This window comes from Microtus ochrogaster, chromosome 26 (assembly GCF_000317375.1).
Source record: "Microtus ochrogaster isolate Prairie Vole_2 chromosome 26, MicOch1.0, whole genome shotgun sequence".
Classification (NCBI taxonomy): Eukaryota; Metazoa; Chordata; class Mammalia; order Rodentia; family Cricetidae; genus Microtus; species Microtus ochrogaster.
In genome coordinates, this window is record NC_022025.1 from 13,384,635 (window position 1) to 13,408,978 (window position 24,344).

Sequence of the window (24,344 nt, forward strand, 5' to 3'; positions counted from 1 at the left end):
ATTACACATCTCAAGATGACGATACAGGGCATCAAGCCAGGCATCTTCTGCTCTACCCCACACACAATTGCCTGGATCACATCTACGAAACCAGATGGTTTATTCTAAGTAGAGCCCAGAGAAGTTTTGAGGAGAACCCCTACAAGGTGCCGTTGGCCCCATTTGGATGACCGTGCCCTTCTGCAGAGAGTATGGAGTAGGTGCCTCTCCTGAATGAGAGAATTACCATCTCGTTACCTTCTCTTTGATCTGCTCCCAGTTAAAGGAAAGTCCACACTTCATACTCCTTTTGGAAAAGATAATGACGCTGTCTTCCTTTTGGTGTAATCTGCAGCATCTCATGTCTGTCTTATGAGATTTGCTGTTCCTTTAAAGTGGAATGCATGTTATTATATGAACCAAAAAGGTTGGGTAGGCTCTGGTTCTTCTTGTGTTTACTGGTCAAATGACCACAGACATATCATTACCCATTGAATTGTTTTCTCTCTCAAATGAGAATGCCAGTAGTGAAATCATCTTAGCTATAGATGAGTCATAGCTGATAGCTTCCACCTGGACATCTCTAATTCCCTCCAGTCATAAGTTATACAAGTATTCATTTCCTTTCTCTGGCTGCTTGGAGTTTCCTCATAGTTGGTGAGATGTGTTTTCATCGGGAGTATCAGATGATCTGTTTTATGTGATGCTAGTGGCTTCCGGTATCTTTTATTCCTCCCTGCCTTAAGCACACACATTTGCCCGTTGTTTATAGGGTCACAAATCATTCCTTTGAGTAGCTGTACCTTGGGTTGCACATGGGAAGTTTCCAGGTTTTCGCCATTACAAGGGCATTATAAAGTGTAGTACAACTGCTCATTGTATCAGCCCCTGATTATAGTGGCACTAAGATTGTGGCCACCTTCCCAAAGCGTGGGGCCCCTCATGTTGTACAGATTATGTAGGCAGCAGATGAGCAGTGGGACTGGACAGGTGCCTCAGCCACCAAGAGCTCTGGCTGCTCTTGCAGAGGACCTGGTTTTGATTCCCAGCACCTCCATGACAGCTCCCAACTCCAGCCCGTCCCACACTGGGCATGCATGGTGTGCACAGACAATGGTGTGCACAGACAATGGTGTGCACAGGCAATGGTGTGCACATACATGCATGCAAACACTCATAATTTTTAATTAAAATGTTGTTAAGAGATGGATACTATGCTATGTTTGGACAAATGTCCCCATTTGCTGAAATTCTCCATCTTTAGACTCTCAAACGCTGTAAATATTTGAACACAAACAAAGCATTTCGCGTCATATAGCTGCACTATAACGGAGCTCTAGGAGACACTACCAGACAACATCAACATGCAAACTTCCCACAGGTACGTGAAAAAGTGTTGAACATTTCCAGTCATCAGAGAGATGAAAATCAAAAGTGCAGAGAGACATCACCCCACACCCATGAGGAGGCCGATGGCAAACCCGAGTAAAAGCCAAGAGGGGTTGGAGGAGACATGAGCTCAGTGTTTGTGCACTCTAGACAGAAGTCTAAACTGACGATACAATGATTGTGCCCAACAGTGTAGAGTTAATAAATTACAAAGAAAATGGCCTCAGAGTCAGTGGTGTAACTTCTTAATATATCCCCAAAGAACTGACATCATGGTCTTGAAGATTTACCAGCACCTTCACAATCAACGCCAGTCAGTGCCACTCACAAGAACCGAGTTATAGAATCAACGCAGTGATGAGCAATAAGGGGGGTGGGTGTCTTCCTGGATCAAACTTTATTTTTCTTAACCCAAAATGAATCCACAACCTCACATTTCCTATGAAAACAAAAGCAAAATCTCTTCTCCTAAGTAACATATATTTTTTTGGTTTTTTGAGACAGGGTTTCTCTGTAGCTTTGGAGCCTGTCCTGGAACTAGCTCTTGTAGATCAGGCTTGCCTTGAACTCACCTGCCTCTGCGTCCCATGTGCTGGGATTAAAGGCGTGCGCCACCACCGCCTGACTGGCAAGTATTCTTAAGACTCAACAAAAGGATAGTAAAAGAGGAAGAAAGGAACTTTGGAAGTAACATATTTCTATGACTTTGATGAAAATTAAACGCTTTCCCCCCCAAAGTTACCTTGGCCATGGTGTTTTGTCATGACAGCATAAAAGTAACTAAGACAAACACCCTTTTACGAAGGTAGATAAGATTGTAAAAACCACTAACTGCCTGAATCCAGACTCTCATCTATGGAGACCGGAGAGCTTCCGCGTTTTCATAGCTACTGCCCGTCATCTGAGGAAGGACTTGGAAGGAACGGGAATTTGGTGACTGGGAGGTGCCACAGTGCAGAAACCAGACACCATGGGGAGCAAAAGGAGGTAGACAGCTGTTTGATTTCAGGTGCTTCAGGGCAAGACTAACAGAAGAATCCTAAGCATTCATTTTAGAACACTGTACAGAATGGAGGCTTCATGGGGCCTTGGATTGCCCCAGCGTGGGCTGCACGGTATACTTCCAGGAGCACGGCCGGTGCAGCGAGCTCTGCAGGAAAGCTGTCTCCCCTGCAAAGATGCGATGGTGAACCCTGTGCAACTCTTCTGTAGAGTCTGAAGAGGAACGATATGGCCTTGCCATACCTTACATGGACACGGCACAAGCTTTTGACGCACAGAGAAGCAAGAGGCTGCTAAGGAAGAAGCCAAGTGAAACGGAAAGGCTTCAGCCCTATCTCGGAGGAACAGCTCACTCTGTTTTTCTCACTTCATGTGGGGTGCGGTTAAGATCAGACCCCAAACGGGAAGCTTCACAGAGAAAAAAAGAAACGAGGCAGTGAACTCAGCAGGGTCTGCCCCGTTTTGTAAGACACACCACTTCCTCCTCTTTGAACCTAACATAGGTGGACAGCATTTTGTTGTGATTTTGAACTCTTAAGGAAAATTTTCTCAACTTTCAAGGAGCATGTGTAAAAAATCAAATAGCCCATGTTCCAGAGAGCGGATCAAGGTTCTCTGGGGGTTTAGGGTGCAATGCTCTAGAAGAGATACCAGAAGGAGCCATGTTCTTGCCAACATTACCAGGCCCGGGACACACAAGCTTTGGTCACTTTAGAAATGGCGTGCTGTAACAGAAAAGTCATATGTTTTATTCTCCTCCTGGGCCCACACTCTCTGATCACTATTTTGTGGAACTGAATCCTGATTGGCAGGGAAACGTGATCACGTGTTCCTTTCCGTGAAGCCCAGTGCTGGGGGTTACTGGTGTTTGTTTCCATGGTGACTTGGCACCAAACATCTCGGAGGAAGGAGGAACTCTGAGAAACTTCCATTCACCTACTTCGGTTTCAGTTTCTAATTTTTTAGAAGTGTCAATGGTTGGCAAGAAAACACTGGTAAACAGTCGTAAGAAAAGTGCCCCTCTATCTTGCCATAACAGCTCTGTGATCTGATGTGTATCTCTTTTGAAGAACACATCAAATTTCAGTAAGAACGTCTTTCTGAAAGTCCATCCTAAGAAAGACCATCTGGTCTACAAACTGACCAGCCTGGAACACTGAGCAGCCCATCTCAAATGAGGCACACTGTGGCATACACCACCAACTTGGCAGTCCTAAACACAACAGGTAAAACAATTGCTTTTTTTACCCACAGATCTTTTACTCTGTATACAATTATCCAAGATTCATTGTTATATAAAGGGTAAGTTAGACTTGGGGCATTTTTCTAAAGCTATAGAGAAGATTTTAAGACAGAATAAAAAGCTTTGTCATTCAAAGACCTCTAAAAGCAAACCACAACTTCCTTCTGTTCCTACGGACAACATAAAAGAAAAATAACCTCTCAAAAAAGGTTGTGGGTGGCAGAAGCCTATTTTGGTGCAGGGGGGAGGGGAGGGGGAGGTGAAAGAAGAGGAGGAAGGAAGGAAGGAAGGAAGGAAGGAAGGAAGGAAGGAAGGAAGGAAGGAAGGAAGGAAGGACGGGAGAGAGGAAGGAAGGTTGTTTCTGAGAGGAAGCGCCAAGCACTCGTGTTTGTTAAGGTTTCCCACACCTTACACACGTTACACAGTTAGATCTTACACTATGTGCATGTGTAATCAATGATGAATCTTCTGCTTGCCCAGGGTCATAGAGAACCAGAGACTGTGGTCCAAAATAAGTTCTGCCCCATGGGATGAAGATGACGGCTGTGCTAGATCCTCTCGGTTCTCTGCCTCCTCTCTCCACAGCCACTGTGTTCCAAGCACAGACAAGAGCTTTGCCATCCTTTCAAAGCTTCCTGGTCATTTCCCCCTTTCTTAGAGTTCACGGCAGAATGGTCACAGAAACAGACATGATTTTTGTCTCCCCTGTCAGCATGAAGTCACTCTTGCGTGCCTAAAACCATTTAAAGGTCCTTTGTAAACACACAATTTAGATAAAGCTTCCCTTGCATTACCGCCTTTATTTCTAGCAGCAATCACATACCACATAAATTATCTCCATTCTGTAGAGAAGGAATTGGCAACTCAGGCAGGGTAGAGGATGTGCCCAGGACAGCACCAACAAACAACAGGAGTTATTAAAACTATCTGCAGGCTCACGGCCCTTATCCATTCATATTATATTGTATTTGAGACTGTCTTCATGGATCTGGAGAGATGGCCCAGCAGTTAAGAGCACTCACTGCTATTGCGGAGGACCCAGCACTGCCTATAACTCCAGTTTCAATGCATCCATCACCTTGTAGGCGTCTGCATGCATGTGGTGCCCATAAACGCACATAAGTACACACACAGAGACATAATTAAAATGTAATAGGCCTTTGAAGATTCCCCTATGGTATTGGCAACGTGCTTTCCTTTTGGGCACCTGCAGTAGGTGACTCCTCCCTCCTTTGCCTCCTCTTCCTCCTCGCTTTACCAAGCCTGGGTTGGCCACTTAATTAGTCTCCCACGGTGGAAACTGCTATTTGAAGTTCGTTAGTTTAGACTTCAATTTCAGTTCTTTCCTTCCTGTGTGAGCAAGGGCAAAGTATGCCACCTCTAGCTGTTCCGTTGGCTGCAAATGATTGGACAGTTCTGTGACAATGAAATGGAGCAATCTCTGTGAAGGCACAGCAGATGCTCCTCCGTAAATGTCAGTGTCCATCCACCACTGCCTTGCTCTTTTGTCTTTTGTATATGATGCATCTTTAATTATTTTTGACAGCTGGACCAAATGTGTCATTAATATATAATCTATGTGACCTGGTCCTCTCCAGATGAGTTTAATCCAGATCTCTGACTGAGTGTCATAATATATAATCTATGGTTTAATCCAGAGCTCTGACCGAGTATTAGTGGGAAAGCAGAGCCAATGACAATGGACAGTTTGCTCTCCAAATTAAGATTTAAAATCTGAACTATAGGATTGTGAAGGGTGTTGGGTATTGGAGAAAAAGAAAGTGAACAAGACAGCCTTTTAAGAAGTCTTCAGTCAACTCCCAGTCAGCAAAGAGCCGCCTTACAGAAGTGAAGCAGGTCGCGTGCGTTTCCCAGCTTCCCCCTGTGGTTAAGCAAGCGCCCCCCATTTCTAAGCACCCTCAGTGGACCTCACCTCAGTCTCCCTCCTCTGAGAAGCATCTCTTACCCAATCGAGTTCCTTCCTCCAGAGGACAAAGGATTAGCAACTACAGGGTTAGAGAAGATGATTTACCAACTAAATTTTTCTACCTGTGCATTGGAAGAAGACATCAAACATACAAATAAATGTCTGAGTTGGCGATGAGAAAACCATTTCTCGTGGCCCCTGAAGGAGACCCGAGGAACCCAGAAGGAGGGGCTTCAGAGCCCAGGCATTCAGGGCAGACTTTGCTGTAGCCTCCGAGTGCTTCCACTGTGGCGTGCTGGTGGAGGTCTAAAGGCCGTGGAGCATCATAGAATACAGAAAAGAAAAAGGAAAAAGCCCAGAGGCAAAGGTAGATAGAATTATTTAAGTTAAGAAAAGCTGGCTAGCCACAAGCCAAGCTAAGGCCTGGCACTCACAAGAAAGATGTTTCTGCTCTCTTTCTGCCTCTCTCCCTAAGAGGTAACTTGTGTTTTATCTCTCTCTCTTTCTCTCCTCCCACACACTGCCTCTCTTTTCCTCTCCCACTTCCACTTCCTTTCCATAACCCACTGAATAAACTCTATACTCATTCAAAAAAAAAATAAGTTTCTATGTGATTATTTGGGAGCTGGGTGAGAGGCACCCAAAGAGCAAAGAGAAAACAACAACAAATAAAACACCATTTTGGCGTTCCAACAAGGACCCATATTTCCATGTTAGAGCCTGAGAAAACTGAAAAGGGGGGGCATAGCTCCTTTAGTATTCTGCTGTACAGCAAGCATTTGAACAGCCTTTTTCATGCTAAGTAGAAGCAAAATCTAAGTTAAAAAAGCACCTGCCACAATGCAGGAACTGGCATTCCAGAACTGGGCTGTGTGTGTGTGCATGCGTGCATGTGTGTGTATGTGTGTGTGCGTGCATATGTGTGCGCGCGTGCGTGTGTGTATGTGTGCGTGTACGTGCGTGCATGCGTGTGTGTGTGTGTGTGTGTGTGTGTGTGTGTGAATGCAGTTCTGGTCAAGCTTTTCTCTGTGGACCTAGAGCTTTAGACTTGGCTTTCTCAGACTGAGAAGTGGGTGCAGGCAGCCACCAGAGCCTCTTGGAGAGCCTAGTTGAGTAGCTTAGCAGATCTTTGCTCACACAGACAAAAGACTAGAGATACATAGATAGGAAGAAAACCCTTTACATGGTGTCTTTAACAATGTGTTTAGGCTTAAAAGGAGAGGAGGGGTTTGGACAATTACAGAAAAAAATGAATAGTTTAAAAAAATGAAGTCTCGAAAGAGAGAAGTAAAGTTAATAAAAATTATAAGCCACATGGAGATGGGAAATACGCAGGGAGTCTGGATCCTGTGTGTTCCTGTATTCACCTTGAATTTTCGATTGCCGAAATAAGTAAACAAACAGCTGCTAAGAGACACAGTATTGTGAACAGGACTGATGGAATGAGCCCGCCTAGATATGTTAAGAATGCCTTACTTTCAAATGGAACTCAAAAAATGCATTGCTTTGGAAAAGAGGTTTTGCTTTTGTGCCTGCAGGACACAAGAGGCTGTAGATTCCTTCAGGATTGATATGGATTAGGCTTGATAAAGGGGTCCTGGATCCTGGCAGGAGATTTATATACCCAGGACTTGGTTGTTATCCCAATTATCTCATTATATCAGTGACCCTAAAGATGCCTTTGCCCACGGGTGACAGGAAGCAGTAGAGAGAAGACGATGCCCACGTGCCCAGGAATTGGGGTCTGGGTAGTTTTTGGTTATTTTGTGGGTTACAGATATTTGTTATAATTTAGAGGGATATAGAAATATAAGATAAAAAGATAATTATTAATATCAGGTAGTTTGTATTGGCGTGGATTTTGTATATTGATACAAATTTAAAGTTATTTTTTTTTAACAGAAATGGCTTAAATTAAGATATAAGAGCTAGCCAATAAGAAGCTAGAGCTTATAGACCAAGCAGTGATGTAATTGATACAGTTTCTGTGTGGTTATTTTGGGGGGGCTGAGCAGCTGGGAACAAAGAAGCGGCCTCCTACTACAGTCCACGCTGAAGTGGGGGATGGCATGTAGATGCCTGTGGTCCATGCTGACGGTGGGAGGCACCCATGGTCGGGGTCGATGTCCATGATCTGTGCTACTGCCTGAGGCCATGTTGATATTCATGGGCCATATTACTGCCATCATTGCCAGAGGACAGGTGGATGTTTGTGGCCTGGGTTGCCATGTGTGGTCATCTTGATGTCTGTGGTCTGTGCTCCGGCTGGAAGCCATGTGGAAGTCTGTGGCCTATGCTGTTGCCTGAGGACACGCTGATGTCCACAGTCAAGACCGCTGCAGGAGACTTTGTGGCTATCTATCATCTGTGCGGCCACTGGCTATTATGGGCAGGGAAGCGTCTCTCGCAGTGGTACTGATGACTGCAGACTCACATTTGAGAATGAGAGGCACTGAAGGCTTCTGTGACAAACTCTCCTCAAAAAGAAAGTCTAGAGAGAAAGTTATTGAAGGGAGTCCTTTAAAATCGTGGTAAAGATATAGAAGTGTAGCTCTTAACAGTCGGTGGCTTCTGCTCGGGGGTTGGGAGGGACTCAGTTATCTTTAAGGTGCTGGCTCCTGGGAGTTTGACCATGATCCCAAGAGTATAGTCAACACAAATTGGACTTGGTGGGTTTTTTTTTTTCTTTCTTGGGGAAAGCATAATGGGATGGTAGACCTTGGAGGACTGGGAAACGAGTGTGATTAGGGTATAATGTATGAAATTCCCAAATAATCAATAAAAATATTATGTTGGGGAAAAAAAGAATATCAAGGGGCTGATGGGGAACTTGGGGACAGCAACAAGGTTCCAGGCCTACCACCATGCTTATTCTTATAATATGATATGATAAAGAGGAACATGTAGGTGCAGAGTCCTGGGGAGGCCATAGAGTTGCGGAAGGCATGTATTGAGTTTGGCAGAAAGAAAGAAACCCCGAGAGTTCTTGAAGCTGTGATGTGAGATGGTGACTTCAAGGAGCTTTGGGCACTGCACATTTGAGACCAGATGGGAATGCAGGATTCTCAGAAGAAGATAGCGACCATGCCCAAGACTCAGGGAGATGTACATGTCTAGAGAAACCTGACCACACAACCAAAATGTTGATGACCAAAAAACTAAGGTCTCATGACCAAAACATGAGTGGTAAAGGGAGTCAGGACTCAAATTTCATATTCAGCTTTATTGAAATGTAACTTGTGCATAATAAAAGTCATAATCATACGTGTATAATTTGATGAGTTCCTACAACCTGTTCACTACGCAAACTTTTTCCATTGTTTTAAAATTTTCCGTGGTTTGCTTTACTACCTGTGGTAGTTTGAACGTAACTGGCTCCCGCAACCTCATGGGGAGTGGCTCTATTAGGAGGAGTGGCTTTGTTGGAGTGGGTGTGGCCTTGTTAGAGGAAGTTTGTCATTGTAGGGGTGGGCTTTAAGGTCTTAAATATGCTCAAGCCACACCCAGTGGGATAGACCATTTCCTGTTGCCTGTAAGATAGAGGACTCTCAGCTCCAGGACCGTGTCTGCTTGCATGGCACCATGCTCCCCATCATGATAATGATGGACTAAACCTCTGAACTGTAAGTGAGACCCCCCTCGATGCAATCCTTCCTTCTTTGAGAGTTGCTGTGGTCATGGTGTCTCCTCACAGCAGTAGAAACGCTAACTGTGACACCGTTCCTCATCCCACTTGCTTATACACCCCACACCCACCATCCTTGGAGCATCTAAGAATATTTTAAAACTTCATATAATCTGCTATGAAGTGCATGCTCGTGTGTCACACAGCCCCACCCCGTGGTAAAAGCTAGTTCTTGGTGGTATCGGAGGCAGGGCCGGTTGGAATAACGAGTCATCTAGGTGAAGCTCTCACGAATGAGTCTAATGCTCTAGAGCCAGCAGAGAAGAGGACAGAGGGACACAGGGACACCAGAACTTGGCAGCCTACAGCTCAGAAGTGGGTCCTCACCTGAACATGATTATGCTGGTGCTGATGTTGGACTTCCAGCCCTCAGCACAAAGAGGAATCCATTCTGTTGGCTATAAGTCGCTATGTCCACAAGACTTTGTTACAGTATCACAAAGAGAGAATCATAGACACGTTGGGCTTCTGTCCCTTAGTACAAGGGTTAGGAGACTCATCTACACTGTGTTTATCTGTGTTGGTTCCCTTTCTTGTGGAATTCAATTCTACTGCAGACATAAACTACAATTTACTTGTCACTCACCAGCCCACAGACCTTCCCCTTGTTTCCAGGTTTGGGTTATTATGAATGAAGTTACTACTAACATGTGACTATCTACTTCTATGTCATGGGTAAATAGAAAGGAGTAGAATTGTTGGGTAATAAGGTAAATATTTATTTAATTTCTAGGGAACTGCAAATTGGTTTCTAAAATGGCTGCACCTTGTTACAATCGTACAAACATGCAAAGATTTCTATGATGCTGCATCCTTGTCAACACTGTTATTGTCGGTATTTTTAATTGTAGATATCCTAGGGACTGTAAAAGTAGCCCGTGGTTTTAATTTACATTTCTATAATAATTTTTTATACTGTGCATATTTTCATCTCAGTATTTTTATCTCTATATTTTCCTTAGTAAGATGTCTGTTAAGGATATTGGGTTGCTTTATAAATCTGTTACTGAATTTTAAGTTGTTCAGATGTTTTGGAAAATAGTTCTTTTTTTTTTAAAGAATTCCCATCTTTGTTATTCTTTTTTTTCTTTTTTTAAATATTTATTTATTTATTTTGTATACAATATTCTGTCTGTGCGTATGTCTACAGGCCAGAAGAGGGCACCAGACCTCATTACAGATGGTTGTGAGCCACCATGTGGTTGCTGGGAATTGAACTCAGGACCTTTGGAAGAGCAGGCAATGCTCTTAACCTCTGATCCATCTCTCCAGCCCCTGGAAAATAGTTCTTTATCAAAAGTGCCTTTTGGAATTTTTTTTCTGTTAGTAGTTTTACTTTTCATTCTGTTGGCATTGCCTTTCAAAGATCAGAAGCCTAGTTTAGTGAAGTATAGATTGTTTCTTTTATGTATCATGTGTTTAGAGTGGTATCTAAGAAGTCTTCATCATCTTCACACATTTGGACGCTACCTGAAAGTATCGCCAGCTTCCTGGTGCACCACATCCTGTCACAATGCTGTGTGACTGCACACACACTCAGAAACAACAAAGTCAAGTGACCGACCATGGGGTGAGACCTTTGAAAGCATAAAACAAGATAAATCTTTTCTTCTTTGGGCTATTTTGCCAGGTATTTTTGTAACAGTACTGAAAATGTCTGATGAACACCCGGTCTCGCCTCTCGGATGGCCTGGGCTTTTCACAGCTGCTGCTTTGGATTTGTTTCCATGTGCATGATGGGTGCTGTTCTGCGGAGGTTTGTTTTGTTTTGTTTCTAACCATCTTTGTCTGGTTCTGTTATCAAGACAATGCAGGGGAGTCAGTTGTGGGCAAATGCTTTTGATCCTGAAGAGGCAGGTAGATCTCTGTGATCTGTGGGCGTGAGGGCAGCCTGGTCTCCATAGGGAGTTCGTGGTCAGCCAAGACCACAGAGAGAGAGAGAGAGAGAGAGAGAGAGAGAGAGAGAGAGAGAGAGAGAGAGAGAGAGAGAGAGAGAGCGCTCCCCCTAAAAGATAACCCAGGCATCATAAAATGAGTTTGGAAGCATTCTCTTCTAACTTTTGGAAGCATTCATGTAGAACTGTTTTCTTAAAATGTTCAACAGAATTCACCTGCCAAGCTGTCTGACTGAAGACGGGAGTGCCTGTGGGCGATTCCTAGAGCTCACTCTTCACCTTTATACGGAGCAGACCATGTTTCATCCTGAGCTCTATCTCAGGATGCGGATGGATCTCGGTTCCCAACGCCAAGCTCTCCCACGCCACTCAACCATCCCCACACTAACCCCACCGAGAGCCTACCTGTTCCTCGGCATCGGTGTGCTGCCCTTTCTAGAAGGTCGTGAGAATGATCTCATTGGATGTGACCATTTGAATACGGCTGCTTTCGCTTATTTAAATGTTTCTGACATTTATCTGTTTCGTACATTATCACAGTTTTATGTGGATGCAAGACCATTTGTTTTGCACTCTCATCTTGAGAGATATTTAGGTTGTTTCAAAGGTTTCTGGACACTAAATAAAATCTTCTATTATAAAGTTGGATCTGTTGGTTGTTTTTGGTTTGTTTCTTTTGTTTTGTTTTGTTTCTATTGAAAACTATCCAGACTCTCTGCTTCTGATATCTTGGAATATTGAATGATTTTTGATGTTTTAAATGTGATTGTGTAAAGTTCTGGGTCTCTGTAAGATTTGCTGATTTTATGTATATGTTTGTTTCTTTTTCAGAGGTGAGCGGTCTAGTTATAATCAGACCACAGTCTTCTGCCTTCTGTGGGTAACGGTGGCAATGTTTTTCCTTCTAAAGCCTTTGTTATGCTGTGAGAAAATTCGGGTGTTCTAAGAGTTTGGTGTTTTATTGTCATCGATTTCTCCAAGTCGTAATTAATTCTTTGGCTGTCTTCCAAGTTTATGCTGGAGTGGAGCCCACTTTGGTTTTATTGCAGCAGTCAGAACATAAAACCAGGAATTGTTTTCTCAAGCCTTCTCTGATGACTTTCTCCCATACTTTCTAGCTTTATGGGTCCCTTCACGATGGCCCGAGAGACTGGGTCCTTGTATAATCTCACCCTCTGCTGTCAGCACATAATCCAGACTACCCCAAGACGAGCGTGGATATCCCCTCCACCCTCACCTCTCCCAGTTTCTCTCTTAAAGGCTCGGTGCTCTCTTATTCTTGGGCACCTGTATGACTGACAATGCCAGTACAAATTGGTTTGGAGCTGGCCTTGGAGCAAGACCAACAGAACAAGAGCAAATGGGGATTTCCCCCATGCTCTTTGTATTCGAGAAGCCTCTTTTCTTCCTCATAGCTCAGTTTAGCCCTCCACAAAGTGAAGGCCGCAAGATAAATAAGGAAAGAAGAAAATACAGTGGAAGCACCCTATCTCTTAAACTGGATATTTGGCGAAAATATGTTCATTTCATTGTACAATGCTTTCTACCTGTACTTCCATTTATTTTTGTGTGAGTGAGCTATTTTATTTTAAAAAGATAAAATTTAAAGATGATTAAAAATGATTAAAGTTTAAACTTTCCCATGACCACAAAAACTGAAAGGATGTGAATGAAGGTATTCCCCCACCATCCTGGAAAGGGATAATCATAACTTAGAATTGAAAGGATTTTCACAACAGAGAAATTCCACTGGAGATGAAAGAACAATAAAAATTTAAACTATGTAGAGGTCACGACAGAAAATAAAATACCCCAAGTGGGAGACCAACAAAGCAAGCAGAAACAGCAACCTGCAAACACCAACCTGCACTTGTAATAAATGAGTTTCAAAATAGTAAAAAGGAGGCAAAATAGAGAGTAAAAAACCTACATAGTACCAGGAATTTTACAAGAGAAAGCAGGTGGTGACGCACACCTTTAATCCCAGCACTCGGTAGGCAGAGACAGGAGGATCTCTGTGAATTCGAAGCCAGCCTGGTCTACAAGAGCTAGTTCCAGGACAGGAACCAAAGCTACAAAGAAACCCTGGCTCAAAAATAAAAAAAAACCAAAAATAAATAAATAGGTAGATAGATAGATAGACAGACAGACAGACAGACAGACAGATAGATAGATATAAATAAAAGAGAAAGCAGAGCTGTGGAGGAACCGAATCAAGCCACTGAGGATGCAGACCCAGCCATCGGACAGTCACTAGAAGAAAAGGCGGGGCTGCAGAGATGGCTCCGCCACTATGAGACGCTGCCTTTGCAGAGCAGCTGGGCTGGGTTCCCAGCACCCACGTAACAGCTCACAGCCTTCTGTAATTCCAGTTTCAGGAGATTTGACACCCTCTTCTGAGCTCTGCAGGAACCAGGCACTCAACATTTATATGCGTAAACTAAATAAATATAATTTAAAAATAAGAAAATTCAATAGGGACAGTAAATACAAGATTAGCTAAGGTTAGGAAGGAATTAGCAGATTTGAAGACAGGTTTGAGGACATCGTCAGAACGGTGGACAAAACATGAAAGCGCGCACAGCTCGTAAACACAGTCAGGGCGCATGCGTGAGAGCGTGCGTGAGAGCGTGCGTGAGAGCGTGCCAGAGTCACATATACCAAGGAAGAACGCTGCAAACTAGATAGAAAGCGGGGAAAGACTACTGACGGATAAACTGAAGATTTCACATGAAGAAGACCAAACAAATAAAACTAAACCACAATACCAATTCATTCTCTATAATTTTCTCAGAAAAAGAAAAGATAGAACACTTGCTAAAACCAAAAGGAAGAAAATACATTAAAGAAAATATCAGACTAATAACTCATAGAAACACGAAATACAAAAATTCTCAGAAACCATTAGTTGACTCTACCAACTTATACAGGAAAGATAGCAACAAGATCAAACCAAGTACATCCAGGGAATGAAAAATGGGGTCAACATTTTTTTTCTTCTTGGTTTTGGTTTTTCGAGACAGGGTTTCTCTGTTGCTTTGGAGCCTGTCCTGGAACTAGCTCTTGTAGACCAGGCTGGTCTCAAAGTCACAGAGATCCGCCTGCCTCTGCCTCCCGAGTGCTGGGATTAAAGGCGAGCGCCACCACCCGGCTATGGCTCAACATTTAAAGGCTCAGTTACTGTGAGCTACCACAACAACACATGTCCACAAAACTAATCATTTCAGTGCATGAGGAAAAATCATTTAAGGTACAGTCTTGCTAAAACAAAAAGTAAATTATGAATTAAACTTCTTCAAAGGGCGCCTGAAGCCGCATCATCAGGCCTCATGCCTGCCTGAGAGATGCCCAACGTTTCCCCTGAGGCTCCAAGTCTGAGCTGACTCTCACCACTCAGCACAGTACTGAAGGGCGCATTAGCCTCATCACAAGGGGAAATTAAAGTGTCTCTTATTTACAGTTTCACATGGAGACTTCAAGTGGCTCTACCTACAGATCCATTAAATACATCTCAGATGTTAGTTATTAGTTTTCCAAGTGTATTAATATGTCTTAAGGATAACAAATCACAAGCAGGATTTGTTCTAAGTGGTTTATGATTCAGAACGTGGGCACAGTCCCATGGCCTTCCTCCCTTCAACTGAAGTCCTGAATCCTTGGTCTGAACACGGTTTCTCCTGTGAACTCTCCCGCCCTCTGCTGTCCAGAATTTGAACATGCAGTAATAATAGTCACTACCATTCACAATTATTTGATAAGAAACACTCCTCTACCCGCCTGCATTTATAGTCAGACGCTAAGAAATGGCTTGGATTTCTGAGACAGCGTTAGGGGTCAGAACTAGTTTTTTCCTTATTAAAATACAAAGCATGATCATTACTGGTAACACGATGATTCAATCTCACTGCTTAGAGATAACCACCATTATAAAGTGCTGTGAATCCCTCTGGAATTGTTTCTGTGAATATATTCCTATATTAAATTTATTATTGTTTAAACTATAATAAAGGTTTAAAGATTAAACTATACATAAAGGTTAGTATGTGCTCTTTACCCAAAATTATATTATAGATTATTTCCTACATGAATGACAAACCTTCAAAATGTCAATTTAAAATTGCTTTAGAGTACTACAAATATATAGTCAATTTAGTTATAGCTCTCTTATTGGGGGATTTGGATTATTCAATTATTTCTAACTATACGTAGCCCCATAAGATAAAAATTCTTGTACATTCATAATCTTATGCTTTCATCACCTAAAGCCATAATTTCTGGCTCACAAGAGCTACACCTAGTGTTTCTGGACCTGTTTCCTTGAGTGTCGTTCAGGGAGAATAACGCCATCCTTCTGAGAGGCGTTTTGTGAGGGTACAGGGGGATGGTGCCCGTAAGCATGCTTTGAAAACTGTATTTGTTAGTCTCTGTTTGCATGTAGACAAATGTGATAAATATTAGATTTCTAGGTGTTGGGAATATCTTACATCAGTCTTAATATCAATCAGAGTCTCAGTCTTCAACCTCATAAAATCAGAAAGATAATTTCTCAATAAATTTTAATTCCTTTATTTGAGAGTAATAAAATAATAATTGTGTTACACACACTATTATGGCTCAGTTGACAATTCTATTAATTTAAATTTTCCAGAAAAAGAAAATTTACTATAGAAACAGTATAATTATCAAGGATACATTTTTATCTATATCTAGCAATTACACAGCTAATCTGAGTTCATTCTCAATTTGCTCATGCCTTTTTCAGATCTTTAAAGCTATGTCTGTGGGTTTTCATAAAAAAGATAATTTGAAGACTAATCTGACTAATTTTGTTCATACAAACCACAAAGCCCAGGACATTATTTATAGAGTGGGCTCTTGCTTAGCATAAAATCCATTTTATCCTATTGAGGCAGGCTAGACACAGACATGATGGAGACATGGGAGGAAAAAGACCCTTTACCCCAGAGTCTGACCAGTACTTCTCACCAGCCAAAAATGAAGAATTCTAACACAGTTAGCAACAGTATCTATAAGGTTGTCAAGAGAAAGATAGTATTTCTCTTATGTAGAGATATTTACAAGTTAGAATGTTGTAGCAATGAATCATGCTTGAGACCTAAACATACAAGCCCTTCCTTCTTCCTCAGGGATAAACCAGCAATTTTCTAGGAATCTCACCAGAAGCCCTATTTACAGAGAAGGACACATCTTAATCCCTCTACAACTGTCATGACGCATGGCTTTATTAGAACTGTCATCCAATCAAAGACACCTCGAGAGCCACCCTGTGGCCTCACTTGTGGTGGCTCACGTCTTTAATCCCAGCACTCGGGGAGGCAGAGGCAGGCGGATCTCTGTGAGTTCGAGGCCAGCCTGGTGTACAAGAGCTAGTTCCAGGACAGGCTCCAAAGCTACAGAGAAACCTTGTCTTGAAAATAAATTTAAAAAACAAAAAACAAAAAACTTTTGAGTTGTAAGTTGAGAGTCACCAAAAGAGTGAATCTGTAGAGCTACAGCTAAGACACTTGAGGGCATACCCTCTTTCAAAAGCCTACCCCTGTGATCCTGGGTGGGTCTCATTCTATCAACTCCTATGCTGCCTAAATCTATGCTTAAAATCTCTTTTTAGTCAACGTCAACTCTGTCTCATACTAGCTTATCGCAACATTCATTTTTGCAGCAAAGTCAAGGATGGGCTTCACCTCCGTGGAGTCCCTCAGGATAAGGCCTTTGCAGGCTGCTGGCCGCCACTGCCACTACTGTAGTCTTCACTGCAGGAATAACGTGGATACTGGTGCGTTGTGTGATGTTTTGATTGTGTTCTGACAAATAAAGCTTGCCCGGGGATCAGAGGGCGGAGCTAGCCACTAGCTGACCATAGAGGTTTGGAGGACTGTAGAGAGGGGGACAGGAAGTGGTAAGGCGGGGTAGAGACGGCATCTTGGCCCCTTTTAGAGGAACAGAAAGGGTAGGAAGTAACTCGCAGCTGCTCCTCTGTTTCTCTGATCCTTCAGGTTTTTACCCTGACTTCGGACTCATTTTTTATTCATACGATTAATTAGATTTATGCTTCCCGGGTGAGGACTTTAGCTCAGTCTACCCAGTCTCTCTATTACTTCAGGTCCCAAGATTTGGGGTCATGTTTGGCTGAGGGCTTCAGTCTTTAAAGGTACCATCTTTTTTATTTTATTTGAGACAGAGTTCTCGCTTTGTAGGCCTGGTTGCCCTCTGATTTGAGATCCTCAACTTCAGCTTCCTAAATGCTGGAAGATTTACAAGTGAACGCCCCCCCCCCCATAGGACTTGCGTTCTATTAAACTATCCATCTGTACGTAAGAAATTTAGGGAGATATGCTTGGAGAAAAGGGAGAGATTAGACAAGCAAGGTTGAAATAATGCCTTCACCCAGAAGTTTCATTATTTTTACTGCCCACTAATAATAAGGAAGGAGAGAAGCTTTAAAGAGCTACTTAGGCCGGGCGATGGTGGCGCACGCCTTTAATCCCAGCACTCGGGAGGCAGAGGCAGGTGGATCTCTGTGAGTTCGAGACCAGCCTGGTCTACAAGAGCTAGTTCCAGGACAGGGTCCAAAGCCACAGGGAAACCCTGTCTCGAAAAACAAAAAACAAACAAACAAAAAAAAAGAGCTACTTAGTAATTCTATCTTTATATCAAAACTGGAGGAACAGTTCCTGGCAACACAGATAAACCAACAGGGCCAGGAAAACAATCTGACAACCCCCACAAGTCTTAGGGTCTAAGAAAAAAAAAGATTTTATTTTACCACTAAGGCCGGGGATCATTTGTAGTGAAAGAGATCAACGTTGCTCTCTAAACAAGTTCAAATGTCTCAACCTTTCCTGGCAGTTTAGAAACAATGCTAGTCCTAAAACACTACTTTAATTGTTTGGTAGATCGTGCATCGCTCTTTGTCAACCGCTGTTCCACTTGATCTCTGTAAAAAACCCTTCCACCCCAGGCAAGGAAAATATTGGTGTCGTCATTTTCAAGCAAAGAGGAAAACCCAAAGGCACTGAATGACTGACCTAAGGCTATCGACAGTTAGGAAAGAGTCAGGATTCCGACACTTTTTTCCTATGTAGTCCTGCCGATCAGAGAGGAAGATCTCCGGAAGGGCAGAGATAGGGGGGCGAGCAACAGAAGGGTCTGTCTCTCTTGCTAAGTGAGGTCTCTTGCTGAGGGGTTCTCTGACTCCAGGGGACCCAGCATTAGTTTGTTAAAGTTTGGTTCTAACAACCTACAAAAGGTAACGTTGCTCTAAGTCCCGTCTGTAAACGCGCTGTTTCTTACCCTTTCTCTTGGTCCCGCTTCTTACTTAAACTCTTAGCTTTCTCTGTGGTTTCTTGTCTCTGCGTCTCACTCCAAAACTCCGCTCTCCAAACAAGTCGCGTCCTTGGTATCCATGGTAATCACAGAGCGGCGTCTAGCCTGCCCCTTCGACTCTTCCCATTGGTCAGTTGGATTAAGTCCCTTGACCAATGGGCTTGGAGCAACGGCAAGACTCGTCTACCAATCGGCTCTTGTCAATCTGTCGCACCGCCTCCTGGGATATGTAGTTCAAATGGCCCAGGGCACTTTGATGTCTAGCCCCATTAGAACTACACGTCCCAGCGGCCTCTGCCAAAGGGGCGGAAGAAGGCGAAGAGTCCGGGTCAGGTGTCCACCAGGCACTTTGAAGTTCTAATTTTTTTTTTACCGGGTTTGTCTTGCCGCTGCAAAGCCGTCGCCTTGCAGGCTGACCCGAGGCAACCTCGGAGTTCTGGCGCTCTGGCGCCCAGGGCGGGCATGTTGGGCCGTCTCCAGCCTTGCGCGCTGCGAGCGCGGCTGGGCGCCTGGTTCGGGGCTCCCGGGGCCCGGTCGTGCGTTTCCGACGGGGATCGGCGGGGATCGGCTCCCCACGGGCCTCGGAGGGAGTGGACGCTGCCGGTGAGCCCGTTCGGGCGGCTGAAGGCGCGGCTCCCGTGCCACCTGCTCGTGCGGCCCCTGGATCCCCACGCGCACCCGGGCGGCGACCGCGTGCTGGTGGCGGTGTGCGGCGTGGGGCTCGAGGCGGGCGGCCTGGACGGCCTGCAGGTCGAGTACGACGCTGCCCGGCAGGAGATGGCCATCCTGTCCGACGACATCGACCCCCGGGCGTCGGTGGAGGTGAACGCGCCCGTCAAGTTTGGCAAGTGAAGTGGAGACGGGTGTGGGGCGTAGCACCGCTGTCTTAGGTTTCTTCCCACCCTGTTTTCTGACTTAATTGGCCCCATTCAAGAGCCCTCTTTTCTAAAGTGACACTCTTGGATTCCCGAATAGTATCCAAGAGTCAGGATCCCAGTTTAAGTTAAAACCGAATGGAAGCATGACTTGGAATAAGCAAAGTCTAATGACTTTGTGGAGACCCCGTGTTCTTCTTGGTCACAGCCATTAGCAAAATGATTCTTCGTTCAGTGCTGAGGTTTTTTGATAACCTGTTCAGTGACTCGGTGTCCACCTTGTTCACATCGTGGGGCTGGCTTCCTCCTCAGCTCTGTGTATAGCTGCCTCATTACTAACCCGGAAAAACATACTTGCTTTCCAACAGACACCCAAGCTAGTAGATGCCCGTTCTTTTAGGCGTAAGTAAATTCTCTGGGAATAGCGAGCTTTGAAGCGTTTAGTAAGGCTGCCTGGGAAAATTCATAATAGTACCTACAAAACATATTTCTTAGGTATTTGGGTCCCGTTGTTTTCCAGATGCAAGTACACACGTCCTTTTCTAGGAAGGCTTCCCCAGGCCGCCATTCCTCCTGGAGCAGAAAGACGATGATGATAACAGCATTTACCTAGCACGAGGTTATTTTTATTAACCCTAACAGTCGCACTATAGAGTAGATACTCATTGTTACCATTTTAGATGAGGAAATTCAGACATTAGGAAATGTCATAAGACAAGTAATATAAGTGAACAAACAAGAAACCCGGAGGTGTTATGAAACTTACTTTCTAGAAGCCCTTTTCACCCGAAATACAAAGAGATGGAGTTAGGGTTTGAGCCGACTGGAATGGCTCATCTATTATCCTCTTTTGCGTCTCAACTAACCGAGATGAGTAAGAGGCTGTGCCCTCCAAATCTAATAATTTGAAGGTGCTGGTGAGGCTCTACCACATACAGATTAAGGTGTTGTCTTAGGGTTTCTGTTGCGGTGAAGAGACACCATGACGGCAATCAGAGGTTCAGTCCGTTATCATCATGGTGGGACATGGCGTCCAGGGAGCCATGGAGAGGTAGTGAAAAAATCTACAACTTGTACAGGCAGCAGGAAGTGGTCTGTCTCACTGGGCGTGACTTGAGCATAGGAGACCTCAAAGCCCACCCCCACAGTGACACACTTCCTCGAACAAGGCCACACCTCCCATTAGTGCCACTCCCTTTGGGAGATGTTTTCTTTCAAGCCACCAGAGGTGGGTATCAATGGAGAGCTAAACAAAGCTTAAGACAGCACCTTTGAAAATGGATGCTACCTCCGCTGGCAATCCCAGATCTCGTTTCCAGTGTACTGTCTCCAGGCCTGTGTTCCATAGGTCTCTCTAATCTATATAGCTAGTTATTTGTTCTTCTGACTTGCGGAGGAGTGACTGAGTGGACTGGACATAGCATCACTGCTGTGGTGTCCAGCCTCAGCTCTTCATCTGAGCATCTCCCCAAAGAGCAGAGCGTGTGCAGAAACCCATTCCTCTTCTGTGTGTTTGTTAGGGCTGCCTATCTCTTGCTGTGTGACAGGATTCAGTTGGGAAATAAGCTGTGTAGTTATGGTCATATCAGCATTTGACTTTTTATTCTCTTTTCTTCTCGCTCAGTGTGTTGTTGCTAATTTAAACCATTGCAATGCAACTGAGAAGATTCATTCTGTAAGTATTAGAGTTGTGGCATTGGGTCCCAATAACTTGCTTGGGTGGAACATAAGGCTCGAGTTTTTTTTTTTCTTTTTTATCAGTTTCATACAAGCTAGAGTCACCTGGAAGAGAGAGCCTAGCCTCAATTGAAAAAGAAGGATGCCTTCATCAGACTGGCCTGTGGGCAAGACTGTGAAGCAGTTTTTGATGTATGATTGACGTGGGAGTGCTCAGCCCACTGTGGTTGTCCTGGTTTGTATAAAGAAAGCCTGCCGAGAGAACCGTGGAGAGCAAGGCAGTGTTGTCTGTGTTCTCTGTTTCAGTTCCTGCCCTGAGTGCATCCTGACTCCCCTTCGTGATGGACTGTTAGCTATGAGATAAACCCTCTCCTTCTGCGATGGTTTTGGCCAGCGTTTTCTCTCAGCAACAGTAACTAGGACAATAGTATTTAATTGCTGTACTCTGGGAATCATTGATATTGATGTGAACTGTATATTCATTATCACTGTTTAGAATCTTGTTGTTGTTTAGTCTGTTGAGACAGCATCTCTCTACAGAGCCCTCACTGTCCTGGAACTCACTATGTGACTAGGCTGAGAATGATTCCTATTTTTCAAACTTTCCTCAAAAACACTCTTATTTATCCACAGTATTGTAGCTTTAGTTCTTCTATTCACTAGGTTTTGGAAAGGGGTTCTGGTTATTAAAACTTGTTTCAAGTACCCTATGATAAAGCTGTATGGCAATATTCCCATTCTGTGCTTGTGAAAGACAGGAGTAGCTGAACGCCTGAGTCACAATCACATACTCTGACCCATGCCGCTGTGATATGCTTCTGATTAGGGGATCAGAATTTCAAATCTTCTGGAACGTAGGTCAGGCTAGGTGACCTTCCTGACATTTGGTGACTCGTTAGTTCACTGCCGTGTCCTTCGTCCTTTGTGTGGGTTCTTTAAATGAGCTGGGAGCTCCTAAACTATTGCAATGAGACCTGAGTACCCGCCTGTAAGAACGGCCATCTCCGCCCCTTTATCCACAGCTGTGGTGTTTCCTGTCTTTAGATCAGACAAGCCAGGAGATAAAGTCTCTAGAGGCCGTTGGAAAGGCCCTGCATTTGGTCCTGCTGCGTGGTAACGACTCTTGCTTTCAGGGAGAAACGACGCCGCTCTTCCCAGTACCGCAGTGAATCCCTGAGGACCTGGTATCTGGGGATATGAAGATGCTCTCAGACCAGGCACTCACTTCTTCCTTCTTTCTGCTTTTGCTTCTAGATTTGAATATCGAGTCGTCGGGGTCCGGCTCTGTAAAGGTACAGAATATTGAATGTGATCGCTGTGAAATCAGCACTGCACAGGGGGCCAGTGTCTTGCAGGCTGTGAAGGTGAGCGTTTCTCACTCTGTTCCAGTGGTAAAAATACTTTCAACTGTAAAACACAGAAACAAATACAAGACTTAAATAGTATTCAAATTATCATTCATCTTTTAGAAAGTCTTAAAATATGTGGCTATTTCATTAATTTTTAAAAAAAATATGAAATGCTTCACAAATTTGTGTCATTCTTGCACAGGGACCATGCTAATCTTCTCTGTATCGTTCCAATTGTAATATATGTGCGCCTAAGTGAACACTGTTTCACTCATTTTTAATATACCAGAAACGCTTTACTGGAGTACGAGACACCTAATTTTGCAGAACAACAGATGGCTCATCTTATTTTTTAGTTAACAATTTTACATCCATTTCTCTTAAAATGAGATTGGTCATAGCCATAAATGTTTTAAATTATACCTCCACCAGAGAATTTGCTGGTATTTCTGTAGCAGGCTTTCTTTTGGGGGCCATTAACTAGCTCCCAAATAATGACGTGGAGATCTATTAGTTATGGTTGCTTGGCCTTAGCTTAGGCTCTTTTCCTGCTAGCGCTTATAACTTAGCCTGTTTCTCTTCATCTACGTCTCGCCTCAGGGCTTCTTGCCTCTCTTTCCTTCCGTGTGTCTGACTTTCACTGCTTCTCATGTCTGCCTGGCGTGGACGTCACACATTAGAGAGACTCCAGAAATCCTCTTCAGCTGAGAGCTTCAGATATGGAAGCAGAGCTACTTTGGAAGAGTTCTAGAAAGTTCGTTAATAACCTGGGTTTCAGGTTCACATCTGTGACCGTGCTGTGTTAACCACCCTGTAAGACAAGCCCTTGTGAGAACAGTTGGTTTCGCTCTTTCATACTTCCCTTACAACTGGTTCCTGGCCTATTTTCTGGACATGCACAGAAGAAAATGTTTCCTTAGTATCGTGCGAGTTTACTCACTACTCTCTGTGGGTTTTGTTTTGTTTTTCAGAGCCAAAATTTGCACGTCCAAACGAAAGGAGGCAATGTGATCTGTCTGGGAACGGTTTACGGAAACATAGATATCCAAGCCTCACACTACAGTGTAAGATTGAAACTCAGGGACCTCAGCTCTGCTGCCGAGCCTCCCAAAGGGAAGCTTCCATAGGATTGGCTGTGAACGTTTTCTTCTTAGTGCAAGCTCATGTTTGGAACTGAAGTGGTTAAAGCTTGTAATATAAATTTTAGTGCGTGATTTAATAGTTAATTTAGTTCATTAGAATCAGTAAACAGTTCATATTTAATTCTGACTTGTCTCTTTAGAGACTTTTATTTTGATGGTCATGAATTGTAAGTAATTCCACTTATGGGAACTGGGATTTGTGTAGGTGCTGTATTTCCTTGAACACTGTGCTCTCCCGGGCTCGCTGCTGTCTGACCGATCGAGGGTCAGTTCTGAGATACGCGCGCAGTTATGGTCAGCACAGATTAGAGGACATGATGTCGGGAGAGGCAGGGAGACAGCAGGGCCTCCGGATGAGCTGGAGCTGGAATGAGCGGCTGATAGGCTCAAAATCCGTCATGGACTCAGAGAATTCATATGAAAATTGAAGAAGCATCTGAAATCAGCTCTAGTGTTTCCACAAGATGGCGCTGTGAGACAGAACCACCATCCCCAAACCCCTGCCTCAGAGATTTGCTGTCACAGGAAGATGGTGTGTATTGTAAGCTGTTTTCTTGCTTCCAGTTGTTTCTCATGCTGCTAACAGGAAAGTTAAGGTCTGGGGACTGTGACTTTTCAGTTGCTGCTGTGATGGGTAGTGCTTTGGAGCTTACAAAATAATCGGAGGTTATGAGCTTATCCTGTAGCTCGTTGCTGGCAGTTTTGAAAAATGATCACATTGTATTTATTCATTTATTTGTGTGAGTGTGAGTGTGTGTGCACAGTGCAGGTGTGCACGCGCCAGAGTGCACACGTGGGGGTCCGAGGGACACTAGTAGGAGTCGGTGCTCCCCTTCT

At 43.9% G+C, this 24,344-nt stretch overlaps 2 protein-coding genes and 1 non-coding gene across 3 annotated transcripts in view; 1 reads left to right on the forward strand and 2 right to left on the reverse strand.

The window, feature by feature from the left end:
• Ccdc146 (coiled-coil domain containing 146) overlaps positions 1-18,543 on the reverse strand; it is a 123,103-nt gene extending 104,560 nt beyond the window's left edge. The window contains exon 1 of the mRNA XM_005358351.1: positions 18,432-18,543. The gene's annotated coding sequence lies outside the window, so the exon portion shown is untranslated. The remainder of the gene's footprint in view (positions 1-18,431) is intronic.
• A 262-nt stretch (positions 18,544-18,805) lies between these two features.
• The window catches only part of Fam185a (family with sequence similarity 185 member A), a 27,944-nt gene continuing 22,405 nt past the window's right edge, over positions 18,806-24,344 (forward strand). The window contains exons 1-3 of the mRNA XM_005358352.2: positions 18,806-19,308; positions 22,271-22,380; positions 23,337-23,429. Of these exons, the coding sequence (XP_005358409.1) occupies positions 18,927-19,308; positions 22,271-22,380; positions 23,337-23,429 (585 nt within the window). The 5' untranslated portion in view covers positions 18,806-18,926. The remainder of the gene's footprint in view (positions 19,309-22,270; positions 22,381-23,336; positions 23,430-24,344) is intronic.
• On the reverse strand, positions 22,525-22,626 carry LOC113457415. The gene has a single exon (XR_003377994.1). It is a non-coding gene; the product is annotated as a U6 spliceosomal RNA (small nuclear RNA).